The 13,257-nt window shown below is 34.8% G+C and overlaps 1 protein-coding gene across 3 annotated transcripts in view; it reads left to right on the top strand.

The window, feature by feature from the left end:
* Positions 1 to 13,257, top strand: part of TPR (translocated promoter region, nuclear basket protein) — a 60,060-nt gene that overhangs the window by 36,480 nt on the left and 10,323 nt on the right. For all 3 annotated transcript variants that reach the window (XM_033093672.1, XM_033093671.1, XM_033093670.1), the window contains exons 39-44: positions 376 to 524; positions 1,167 to 1,250; positions 3,615 to 3,815; positions 4,660 to 4,791; positions 5,003 to 5,093; positions 12,620 to 12,804. In XM_033093672.1, the coding sequence (XP_032949563.1) occupies positions 376 to 524; positions 1,167 to 1,250; positions 3,615 to 3,815; positions 4,660 to 4,791; positions 5,003 to 5,093; positions 12,620 to 12,804 (842 nt within the window). The remainder of the gene's footprint in view (positions 1 to 375; positions 525 to 1,166; positions 1,251 to 3,614; positions 3,816 to 4,659; positions 4,792 to 5,002; positions 5,094 to 12,619; positions 12,805 to 13,257) is intronic.

Genomic DNA, 13,257 nt, shown 5'->3' with positions numbered 1-13,257 from the left:
AAATCTAAAAATACAAGAAAATCTTTTTATTTAAGCCCAGGGTTTTAAGTAGCTAGAGAAGATCCTCTGTAAACTTTGTGAATAAGAGTTATATACCAGTGTAATAACAGTGGATCAGATATATTGCTATAAAAGTTGATTGGCTTTATTACCCAAAGTTTATTTAGGTTGATAGTATTAAGAGTGTTGATTCAGAGCGTAAGTTGCTCTTTGCACATAGATTAGTAGAAACAAACTATGTTAATCTGTCCAAATAAGTGTTGACTGTGTCTTTCTTTAGTTAAATGACCAAAATGTTTTAAAAAATAACTTTGTCTAAATTGAGTTTATTATCGTGCTCTAATTGAAGATTTAAATTATTTAAATATTTCAAAGTGTCGGCTACCCCAAGTTCTTCTTTGCCGAAGCGTACACGTGAAGAGGAAGAGGATAGCACCATAGAAGCATCAGACCAGGTCTCTGATGATACAGTGGAAATGCCTCTTCCAAAGAAATTGAAAAGTGTTACACCTGTAGGAACTGAGGTGGGTAAAGGTCTTTCTGTTTGCTTTTATTTCAATCAATAGAGCTAAGATATTCATTCAGTTACAGCAGTATTAGATGAATGGACCTTTTGGGGCCAAAATCCAGAAAACTCTCTTGTTAACTTACTACACAGTTTCCACTGACAGCCCAGATATTGTTGCTGTTGCCAATAATGTTTTATATCCTTTGCATATCTTTTATTAAATTAGTTGCCATTTCAATTTTAAAAACATAGTTATAAAACATAAATTGAATTCCCTTTCATTTTTTTTTTAATTCAAAGAATAAGGAAGTTTATCTCATGGACAATTTTTAAACTGTTACCTGCCTTTTTTATTTCCTCTCAGATTAACCAAAACTATATTCCTTTATTTTCTTTTGTTGAGGATAAATTGTAATGAATTGTTTTACTATCAAACGTTGAGATTACTAAATTAATTTTATTAGCATCTATTTAATTAATGCTCAAGCTTTATTTTGTATGTACTGACAAGGAATGTGATTATACTTTGTAAATAAATATAACTGAACATTTCTGATGAATAGCTTTGTAAAATTATAGATTTGAGTTTTGAGAGAACTAGCTGAATGTTTCATCTAGTGAACTGATAGAGTTAATGCACTTGTATATCATTATTCAGGAAGAAGTTATGGCAGAAGAAAGTACTGATGGAGAGGTAGAGACACAAGTATACAACCAAGATTCTCAAGATTCCATTGGAGAAGTAAGTAAAACATATTTAAAATAACAAATTGTTGCTTTTAATTAATAAAATCAGCTTCAACAGACAATCATTATTTGGACTTTTTTTAAATTGGCTGTTTTATGTTTAATGAAATATTATTAGTTACCAGTACAATTTTTGGTTTGTTTTACTCCTAATTAGCATATTGCCTTCTAAACTTTATTAAAGAAATGTTTTTACTTAGCACAGATTTTCCATGCTAAGAATTGTCATGAGTAAAGATTATCCATTCCTATCTGATTGAGTGTTGAGTTAATCCATAGTGCCCGATTTGGTGGTGTTCTGTTGCTTCCCTCTATCTCTTACCTCACTGAATTAAAATAATCTATGAAAGGAAATGCAGTGGTACACTTCATTTTTTGAACTTTCATTGAGGCCTCTTCAGAGGCAACCCCACTAGTGGAAATGCATAGACTCTTAAATAACAACTAGGTTCCATTCCCAACTCTACCACTTAGAAGCTGTGTGATTATTAGCAAGTCATTAATTTTCTCTAAGCCTCAATTTTCTCATCTGTTAGAATATTGTAACATAATTTTTAGTATTATAAAGTACGTAAACTAGTATATGCCGTGTTAGGCACTCAAAATATTATTTACTTTCTTACCATCCCTCTACTCCACAAATTGAGAATTCATAATATAGTAATATTAATAGTTAACACAGAACTCACTATTATAAGCCAAGTGTTCCTAAGAAATTTGCATTTATTAACTAATTTAATCCTCAAAAGAACCCTGTTTTGTAGGTGAAGAAACCAATGCCCAGATAAATCACATACCCAAGTTCTCATAGCATTGAAGCTGGGGTTTGAATTCAGGCTATCTGATTTCCTATTGTCTTTTTAAGATTAAAACAACACTTTCTGTCTGAATAAATTTTCAGGATCATTTTATTCTAAAATTACGTGTATAAAATTAAGGAATTATCTCTAGCTAATCATAAGTACCATAGATTGCAAGTAAATTTTAGTTTCTTAGGTGCGTTAATTTTGTAAGTTTATTTTTAGTTTTCTTTGGTGAAAAACAGAAAACTAAACTTTCAAGATGAATACATAGCTCTCTAAATGACATCTTTTTCGTGTATCTTCAGTGTCATATCTGAAGAGCATAACAATTTTAAATAGTAAGATGTGAATTTCTATTCTATTGCCAGACTTGTTTAAATTATATTAAAATCTGTTTTGCAAAGCTTTTTCTTGAGATTGGCAAAATTGTCTATGAATCAAAGGTATCATTTGGCTTTCTGCTTTCTCACACTGTCTACTGAATGTGTAACAGTTCATTTTTCTGATTTTCTGACAATGAAGCAGATGTTCTTTTTAAGTATTACTTTTCTTGAAATAAGCATAGGACTTTGAGGCACATTTTTAATTATACCATGATTTCACTCCATTTTCCATTATAGTAAACATAGTCTTTATGAATGATTTAGTTCACAAGACATTGTTTCTGGCTTGTAGAAAAATAGGTTTTGCTGGGTGCTTAACTACAAAGTAGACATTTGATTTTTTACAGTAAGTGTCAAAAATAAAGTTAAAATTACAGTTTAGTTGAATAGCTAACAAAACAGAATTGTGAGGAAATAGATTAAGCAAAGAATTTTATGTCTGATATCTTTGATGTGGTTTGAAGATTTATAATAGAGTTTTCTAGGGGGTAGAGTAGAAGTGTCTTTGTAGAAAGACACTAATAATAGCTTATTTAGTGTATTTTCCAGAGATTTGGGGAGAAAAAATTTTTTTTTAAGAATATGTTGCAGGCCCACAGATACTCTTTCCTGACTTTGGTTGGTCAATTAACCACGATGGCTGTTGAGCACTTGAAATTGAAATACACTATAAGTGTAAAATACACGTCGGATTTTGGAGATTTACTATAAATTTTAAAATGTAGAATATCTCATTAATTTTTACATTGATTACATGTTGAAATAAAGTTTTGCCTCTATTAAGTATATTGTTAAAGTTTATTTCACCTGTGTCTTTAAGTGACTACTAGAAAATTTTAAATTACATGTGAGAATCATATTGTGGCTCATGTTTATAATTCTGTTGGACGGCACTGATCTACAGTATCACACTGGTAGTTTTGACAACATATATGTGTGTGTATTTTTTTTCTCCTTTTTTATTGGAGTACTAGCCAACGAAATTTATAACAATTCTTCTATAGGAAGACAGTAAAGAAACCCTAAGGTTCATCTTTCGTTTGGTTTTTAAATTAATTCTGCTTTCAAAAACCATATTTTTAAAAATAAAATACTAGTAGATCTACAGTATGTTACTGATAGTTTTAGGTATATTTGACTTTTCATAATTTTTTATTTTTTTAATTTTTAAAGGGAGTGACTCAGGGAGATTATACTCCAATGGAAGACAGTGAAGAAACCTCTCAGTCTTTACAAATAGACCTTGGACCCCTTCAGTCAGATCAGCAAACAACAACTTCGTCCCAAGATGGTCAAGGCAAAGGAGATCTTGTCATAGTAATTGACAGTGATGATGAAGAGGAGGATGATGATGAAAATGATGGCGAACATGAGGTAAATTTGGTTTGAAGTCATCCATTGTTTTTAAACTTCTTGATGAAATGCTGAAATTCTTGGGACTACTAAAGCATCAACCAATGAATTCTGATTCTTTTGTCAGTTTAAATAAATTATTTTGCTTTTCTTTTATCCTGATTAGCTTCTAAATTCATATTTTATAGTGAAATGGAGTGTAGAACAAGTGGTGGAAAAACCCAAGTTTTTTAAATGATTGCTAAGCCCTTTAGGATATGTTAAATTGGTTAGATTAATTAAGCTTAATTTTAATCATATTGATAAGTGACTGGATTTAATTGTTAGCTCTGTGGTTTCTGAAAATAATAGAAGAAACTAGGGTATTTTTTTCTCCTGGAGCCCCCCATAGTTCTTTTCAAAAGAAATTGAGATCTTAGGATAATTAAAGTGTAGTTTAAGTGAAACTTCATGTTTTATTTTGGGAGTTAATCTTGTGTCGACAGCATCACATTTTAAATTCTTTCATTAATCAAACAATGTTTTTTAAAAGCCCCATAGTATAATATAATGTCACCATTCTTCAATGCCACATTTTCAATTAAAGTGGACCACTTGATACTTTGTGCACATCTAGGAATTTTAATCTTTGAAATGAACTTACATGAACAATTAGATTTCAGAGTTGGTTGTTATTGTACTAATTCTAGTAAACTTCAGAGTTTGATATTTGCTGCCACTGAACTAATCCTGTAACAACTTTCAGACCAACTCCTGTATCCTGATCCATAATGTGTCACGTAAATTTCTAAGCATGGTATGAAGATGTGCAGAACATGTGTGCCGTGTTCTAGATCTGTATTTATACTTGGAGGTTTTTTACTAGGATTATGAAGAAGATGAAGAAGAGGATGATGACGACGAAGATGACACAGGGATGGGCGACGAGGGTGATGATAGTAACGAAGGCACCGGTAGTGCAGATGGCAATGATGGATATGAAGCTGATGATGCTGAGGTAATTGGCTAGAATTTTGGCCACCTGTTTTCTTGAAGGACTTGCTTGGAAAGCTTACTGTTCTCCAAGGGTACAGGAAGGCCTATTCTTAGAACACTATAACTTTTTATACTTCTGGGTTTGTTTTTACTGTGGTTTAGTTTGGTTAATTATTTTTTAAGGTAATAATATTTTATTTTATTTGCACTTAGTATTTATCTGTTGTTTTTAGGGTGGTGATGGGACTGATCCAGGTACAGAAACAGAAGAAAGTATGGGTGGAGGTGAAAGTAATCAGAGAGCTGCTGATTCTCAAAACAGCGGTGAGATTTTTAGTCTCTTTTTTCATTAAACAATTCTAGTAATATTTTCTAAACTAGGATTGCATTTAATTAGCACATAGGTAATAAAACTTGGTTAGCAAAAGATTGGCTCTTATTGTAGCTTTGTCATATTCTCTCATAAAGCGTACTATATTTATATTTGTAAAGTGCAATTATTATACTATCTTTTCTACCTCATTGGACTGCTGTAAGATTCAAACATTTAGAAATCTATCAAGTATTATAAATGCTGCTGTTTTTAAGTGGAAAAATTAAATCAGGGACGTCAGAACCAGAAGAGGTCAGTGTAATCAAGCTACATGTTTCAAAATTTGTGGATATTGGAGCTTTGCAATATTGTCTGCTTGTCCAATGAATAAAAAACTTTTTGACCAATATAACATGCTTTTTGTTAAATCTTTGAAAGGATGAGTTCCGGAGATCTATTGAAACGTTATAGGCAATAAAGGATTAGGAAATTCATAGAAAATTATTTTATTTTAGAATTGTTATAAAATGTAGTTTAAAGAATTGGCGATAATCTAGAATAATATCCTGCTTTTGTAGATAATACTAGGCCAGAATCGTTAATAGTAATATAACAAAAACCTTATCTACTTAGACTAGTGGGAAAATAGTGTATCTGAGTTTTCATATAGGCCTTTGTATTTTAAAGTGCAAGGTTTAGAAAAGTAAGGACAAGCAGTCTTTTCAACTTCTAATGTTTTTAAGAGAAAAACAATATTAAACCATATAATGTAGAATAATGTTACTTTTTAAGGGAGATGAGATAAGGAGAGGTTAATGATACATTGGGTAATAATTTACATTTTATAAAATATTTTGTAAATTTAAGAAACATATTTTGTGTATCACATAGTTGGGGTATAGAGAGAAATTTTTTTTGCCTCACAGTTACTGAAACCAAAGATTGGGTGCGTGACTCTTGGGCCAAAACGTCAAGAGTTTCAAGTAAGGAAATATTTATTGATCAAAAAGGTGCCAAATGAGAAGATGGGAGACCTAATGGTGCCTTAAATCCATCTTGCTCACTGGACTAGGTTAAGTGTTTTTAGGGGGCTGGGGGAACAGGTGTGCAGAAGTACTGGTGGGGCAAGTTTTAATTGGAGGACCTTGGAATTTGGCCATTTATGATAAAGGGGCATCAATACCAGATCTTCCTGGACAGCGGACCCGTGGCTTCTGAAAGAGTTCTGGTGTTCAAGTTTCAGTTATGTCCTGGTCCTTTGGTTCTACAGGGGGGTGGGGTGAGGGGTGAGACTTTGGTTCCTGGTACAGCGGTGGTCAAAGTTCTCTCGTCTATTCATGCTTTAGCTCACGACTTACAGTTTTGGTCTACTGTCTCTGAAAAGCAATTCAGTATCTCCTTAAACAGGATAGGACAATTTTGAGCTAGTTCTGTGGTTACAAATCCCCTTTTTGTTCTCCATGAGGGACATAGGGCAACTGGGTCCAGGTTCAATTAAGAGGGAGGATTAGCTGCCCACTGTGCCCCTCTTATCTGGCTCTTACACTTATCTCTCCCTCAGTAGTACCTGAACCTTTGAGGGGCATTCTGAGTATTCAGTTTACAAGCAGAGAGCACAGCAACAACGGTAGAGGTAGCAGCAGGCCAGGATACCTGTACCCTAATATGAGACAAAGAATAAAGAGTAACTTTCGTTACTATGTTTCCAAGGACCCAAACCACGATGAGTTGGTAAGGTTCAAGAAAAGCAGTTTTAGTTTTCAATGATTCCAAGTCATTAGAAGAATTCACTATTCAGTCCAGTTTACAAGTAGAAAACAGAACAAAACTCAAACAGTAGCACCAGAATTTAATACCCACAAAGGTATATTATAGTTCCTATTGAAATAGTTTTTTTCTCCAAAATCACTCCTATTTTTACCAAAGGTAGCCAAATTAAGTGTAATTTATCTGCAAAATGAGTCTAGTTTCAATAAAATTGGCCTATTATTTATATATGTCCAGCAAGAATAGTAATTAACTGTATAGGTATGTGTAAATCTGCTTTGCTGGAATTTTCCTAAGGAATCTTCAGGTTGAACTTCAAATAGTGTCTCAAGGCTGAAAAGCCAAGCCACATCCCAGCCATCAGACTCTGCCTGCAATACCTATAGATTTGGGTGAATTCCTCTCTTCTCGGGGTCCCAAATGCATCCTGAGGTTCTTTTTTGCATCTCCCCAGAACTAACCTTCGTTCCTCACCTGGAAAGACTGCTGTGAACTATGTAAACAACGTGTCCCGGCTGTTTTAGCAAGGGGGTTTCATTGCCTCCCAAAGTCAGTCTTAACTCCTTAAAGCTTTCTGGTCATATCTGAGTATGTATTTCTCTCCTAAACATGACATTTCACAGCTTTGGGAGTAAAACCAGTTTCTAGTTGTATCCTGTTATAAAAAGAAGAGATGCTCACCGAACTTATGCAAATAATCACATTGCCATGAAAATAAGAATACTAATTAAAAGTTTCTGGATTCTGGAGGGATCAAATAGGGAGAAAAAAAAGAATGTTTTAGTTCTGCTTACCAAATTGCTGAGTTATACAAATTTCTTTTTATCTAGAAAACAAAACATTTAAAAATCATCAATCTCAAACAAAAAAGTCACGAAAATTGTAACCATTTTCATTAGTTCATTCAGTCCTGTGTTATTAAACTTCTCCTGCTTGAATCCAGTTTTTCCTTTAGTTCTCTAGACTTTGCCTGATGATTGCCAAGTCGGCCGTCAGGATTCGTATGATTTGCTCTGTGAAGTGGGTACCCCAGCCACTTGAGATCATGGAAGGTATATCCCAAGTGGGAAACACATTTTCTAACAGTTGCTTTACCATTGTGAGGGCATCGGTTTTCTGGCAGGGGAAAGCTTCAACTCATCCAGAAAACATACACACAAAAAGCACATATTAACAACCCAAACTAAATGTCAGTTGAATGAAGTACAGCTTAAATGTACTATGGTGGATAATGGAATGCAAAAAGCAAAAAAATGCCAGGGAGCCAGGTTAATTAAGTGGCCATGTTGGGTTTCCCATAGCCCTGACTATTCGTTTAATTTATGGTCATCATTTACCCATCTTAATTTCTCTGATTCAGGAACAGACTGTTGCCATGTTACAAGAACATCAAAATGGCAAAAGTTTGGCGGTGAGGGGTCATTTTTGTAGAAACAGAATGGACTTTATCCATCTGTTCCACAGTCTGATACTCAGGTTCAGTCGTTTTAGTGTATCCCTCAATTTTGATGACAGATATGTCAGGGTATCTCGGATTTCTAGCAATTGCACATATATTTCTGGCACATTTATAATATATTCAAATACAACATAAAAAAGGCTCAGTGTTACTATTTGACAGTGCTTCCCATGTAATTCCAACACATCAAAATAAGCATAATTAATTTAATATTTCTCTTTAGTAAGGAGAGAAAACATCTTTTGAGGTATTCCAGGGACCCTTTTGGATTACCTGTTAATCCCAGGTCAAGACTACTTATAATTTAAATTTTAGGAAGTTTCTCAAAATACATTAAAAGGTTTGGACATTTGACTAAATAGGATCATAAATCATTATGAAGCAATAAATTATCCATTTAAAGAAAAATAGGTGTTTACATAATTGTTAGCAAACCTTAGGTTTTACTATTTAGGACATTCAGTTTTAAGTAATCAAGTGCCTGATTAAGATAATATAAAACAGAAAGTTATTTTTATAAAACACAGAATCTTTGCTTTCTAGGCAGAAAACTTTTTCACACCTATCAGTAGCAGACCAATAGTCCTTTTAGCAGAGAGAAAAACTTAATTCTAATTTGTATCACCTTTTGATGTTTAAATTCACTTACTTGATTAAATTTATTTTAATCTTAATAACCTTGAACACACATAAAACTTTCTCAGGATTCTTATTTGGTAATGACTTAGGTATTCAATGAATATCCATTGTTTCGCTAACAAAACTTTGAAGTTCCACATTACCAAAGAGATTTAGAAAACTATTTTAAGTATACTTTTATACCTAAATTACTGCTAAAGAGTTAACCTAAAAGAAACTTTTTATCCTTACATTTATTTAATTTACTTGTTCCTAACAATTAAGTTTAGATTACATAACGAAATTTTGTCATACCAAGTTATTTTTCTTGGCGATAAACTTTGAGAGAGATAACATGGACTTATTGACTAATAAACCCAGGTAGTATTAAAGTAGTATGTAATGCTGATGATCCTAAAGATATGTGCATTTAACCAGACCAAACTCAAAACCAGCTTTAGTATCAAAATATTTTTCCCAGATCATGTGATTCTGAAAAATATTTGGGTTAGTCTGTTGTATTTTTGAGAATTCTCATATAAGCACGTCTTTGTTTAAGCCAATTTAATATTACAAGTTAGCAATACCATTCAGCGGTAGAAATATGTTATATCTAGAACGTGCATACGTAGACGTACATAAACTTAGAGATAAACATAAACAGATCTAAAGATTTAAGTGATAAAACTGGATCCAAATTATGTTTCTGGCAGATGGAGTAAGTTAAGATTGTGCACAGATACCAAAGCTTTGCGTGCTGTATGAATTCCTTTAAAGGTGTTTTAAAATTAATTTATGATCAGAAAATGCATTTCATTGTCTCCAAGAGGCCTGAGATCTTCTCCTACAAGGGTGACCCTTAAGATGGACTTGTCAACAAGACAAACAATAGGCAATGGGAAGGAAGTGTGCACAACAAAGTTGGAAAGCTCAGAAGGTTTAAAAAAAAAAAAAAGGAGTGGCTTTAGAATGCCTGCATTTAAAGTAGCAGATTTTCCTAGAGGAAGATGGCACCCGGGATGGAGCCTGAGTCCAGGATGGCAGCAACCACATTTGGAGATGAAGATGGGGGAGGGGAAGCAGCCTCAGATGCCATTTTACTTCTTACTTCAAAGCCAATAAACAAAATACACACAAAGCAAGATTGACACACAAATAAGACAATAAGTTGAGTACTCTCTTCACCAAACCTTAGATAAACTAGACAAGTTACAATTTTTAAATTTAAGTGGCCCAACAAACGAATGCAAACGAACGGGTTCAGAAATCAGGTAAAAGTCCTACAATTATTCTGTTCTTCAATAGGATACTCCAAACATGCAAAACGAATTGGCTTATTCCAAGGGGAAAGCCCAAAGTGGAGGGAACGGAGCTCCCGGTTGTACTCACGGGACTTACCCTATTTCCAAATCAAGCCCGTCAGCTCTCAAAGACACAGAAATACAGACAAAATAAGTACAACACAGTCCATAAAAAAAAAAAAGTAGGGTCTCACAATCCTGATCCTAATCTCAGATGGAGGTCCCCAACTAAATTCAAAATGCACATGGCTTTGTCCCAAGGGCGAGAAAGCCCAGCTAGAGAGGAAGGAATCCAGTAGTGAGCGCTGGAGCAACTTAGCCCAAAACAAAACCAATGATAGACTGAAATCCAAAGAGGTCTCCTTATTCCAAATGACCATGTGCCAATGGCGGTTGGTGCCTGCCAGGAAAAGTCCCTCTCTGACCCCCAAGGCAAAATGGCCTGGCAGCTGCTCGGGACTCATGGAGAGGAAACCCAGGTAGCGTTGGCCTGACACTGGCACGAGCTCCTGGCTGACTCGCCAGATTATTACCGAAACCAAAGATTGGGTACATGACTCTTAGGCCAAAACTCCAAACGTCAAGAGTTTTGAGTAAGGAAATGTTTATTGATCGAAAAGATGCCAACTGAGAAGATGGGAGGAGACCTAATGGTGCCTTAAATCCATCTTGCTCACTGGACTAGGTTAAATGTTTTCAAGGGGCTGGGGGACCAGGTGTGCGGAAGTGCTGGTGGGATAAGTTTTAATTGGAGGACCTTGGAATTTGGCCATTTATGGTAAAGGGGCATCAATACCAGATCTTCCTGGACAGCGGACCCGTGGCTTCTGAAAGGGTTCTCTCTCGTGTTCAAGTTCTGGATATATCCTGGTCATTTGGGTTCGTGAACGGGGAGGGCAAGACTTGGATTTTGAATGTAGCTGGAGGTCCAAAGTTCTCTCTGTGCATGCTTCTACTGCATGATTTGTGGTATTGGTCTGTTTTCACCGAAAAGCAACTCAGTATCTCATTAACTAGTATAGGACCATTTTGAACTAGTGCTGCATTTATATCTTTAGGTATTATCACTAAAAGTTAAGTCCTTTGAGGGCAAGTTTTCATAGCCATTTTTCCCAAATACAAAGCATTGAATACTTGAATACTTATTCGTTTCTTTTTTACAGTCAAGCGAAGATAGGCCTAGTCGTCTGGATAAAATTAAGTTAGTGGATAGCTTTGGTACATTGCCAATAGTCATAAAAATGCTTTTTCTGAGAGTGTATTCTTGTATTGAGTTACTTAAATCTCACGATAAGATTATAGGGTTTAAGCACCACTGAACAACCTGAGAAAGCGAAGTAGAAACAACCAACGTGACTCAACCAAGGTCACATAGCTATTAAGTGTTAGAGCTAGAATCTGATTCTAGACCTCAGAATTTTTTTTCTTTTAAGTGGTGAAAAAGTGTATTAGAAAAGATAGTACAATCCAAAGAATTAGGAGTGGGCGAAGCACAAAGAAAAGCGGCTCAAGGCTCAGGGCTCAAGGTGGCCTTATTAGGAGAAAAAGTACGCTCCAAAGGGTTTGGAGCAGGCCGAGCAAAGGCAAGACTCAAGAGGGGCTGAAAACTCAATGCTCTGGGAGATGAGGGTAAGGGGGATCAAATATATGGTGATGGAAGGAGAACTGACTCTGGGTGGTGAACTCACAATGTAATTTATAGATGATGTGATACAGAATTGTACACCTGAAATTTATGTAATTTTACTAACAATTGTCACCCCAATAAATTAAAACAAAACAAAACAAAACAAAAAAAAAACAACTCAATGCTCAAGAGGCCTAGACCTCAGACTTTTAAACTACTGAATTCTGTGATGTCCCATTCAACTTTTCAAAGTGGGAAACAGCATCTGTCATTTCTACCATGTATATAGAAGACCAAGACATCTAAAGGACCATTGAAATTTAAAATTGAGGAAAACAAAAATATAAAAGTGTTGTTAAAAGGCTGTTTCCCAATCTCCTTCATCCTGTTTGCGTGTAATACTGATACCATAGTGGTCTGACCTTTAGATAATTTGCCCATTATAATAATAGGAACCAAAATTTATTAAGTGTTTATTTTATCATGTGTTAAGCTAAGTGCTTTCTGTCTATTGAAAGCTTCAGATAAACCTTTCTTGTAGATTACATTTGTTCCATTAACCAACCAAATAAATAGACTCAGAGAGTTTAAGAGACTTGCCTAAGGCCATATAATTGGTAATTGTACCCCCATTATCTCTGGGTCCACCATACCTCACGACTTTCCTTCTGAAAATAGTAATGAGGTGGCAAGATTTATACTTCTAGGGATGGTCTGAGTTATTCTGTGATAAATGGTTCCAAATAAGCTTTTCTTTTCCTATAGGTGAAGGAAATACAGGTACTGCAGAGTCCTCATTTTCCCAGGAGATTTCTAGAGAACAACAGCCATCATCAGCATCTGAAAGACAGACCCCTCGTGCACCTCAGTCCCCTAGACGGCCACCACACCCACTACCCCCAAGATTGACCATTCATGCGCCACCTCAAGAGTTGGGACCACCAGTGCAGGTATTAAAAGCACTGGTCATTCTGAAAATGAACTTTAAAAAATCTTGGCTTTTCTCCCTTTCTTTCCATTAGATATTTTTTATTTTTTGTCTAGAAATTATGGACTCTAACGTTTTGGCATATTTTTATAAAATTTTTCGAACTGAAACTAATCTGATTTCTTTCCCTGGAAATATGGCAGTAATTTACTTCATAATGGAGTGAAGTTTGGAAAGGCAAGACTGACTGAAAATTGTGTATAAGTTGAAATGATTATAGTCATAGCAAATAAAAGGCACTGTTATGCGGTCGCTGTTCCTACAAGTTACAAAAGGAAAAAGATTTTCTTGGATTTCAGTTGACGTAAAATGTATTTTAGCAGCTGACCACCATCTGCTTTGAAGGTTTTTTTCCTCTAAGATGGACATGTTTTTTTCAAAAAAAAAGGAAATTTCTGTTCTGCATAACAAAACA

Source organism: Rhinolophus ferrumequinum, chromosome 22 (assembly GCF_004115265.2).
Source record: "Rhinolophus ferrumequinum isolate MPI-CBG mRhiFer1 chromosome 22, mRhiFer1_v1.p, whole genome shotgun sequence".
Taxonomy (NCBI): Eukaryota; Metazoa; Chordata; class Mammalia; order Chiroptera; family Rhinolophidae; genus Rhinolophus; species Rhinolophus ferrumequinum.
The sequence above is the reverse complement of the archived record's forward strand: the minus strand, read 5'-3'. Positions and strand labels throughout refer to the sequence as shown.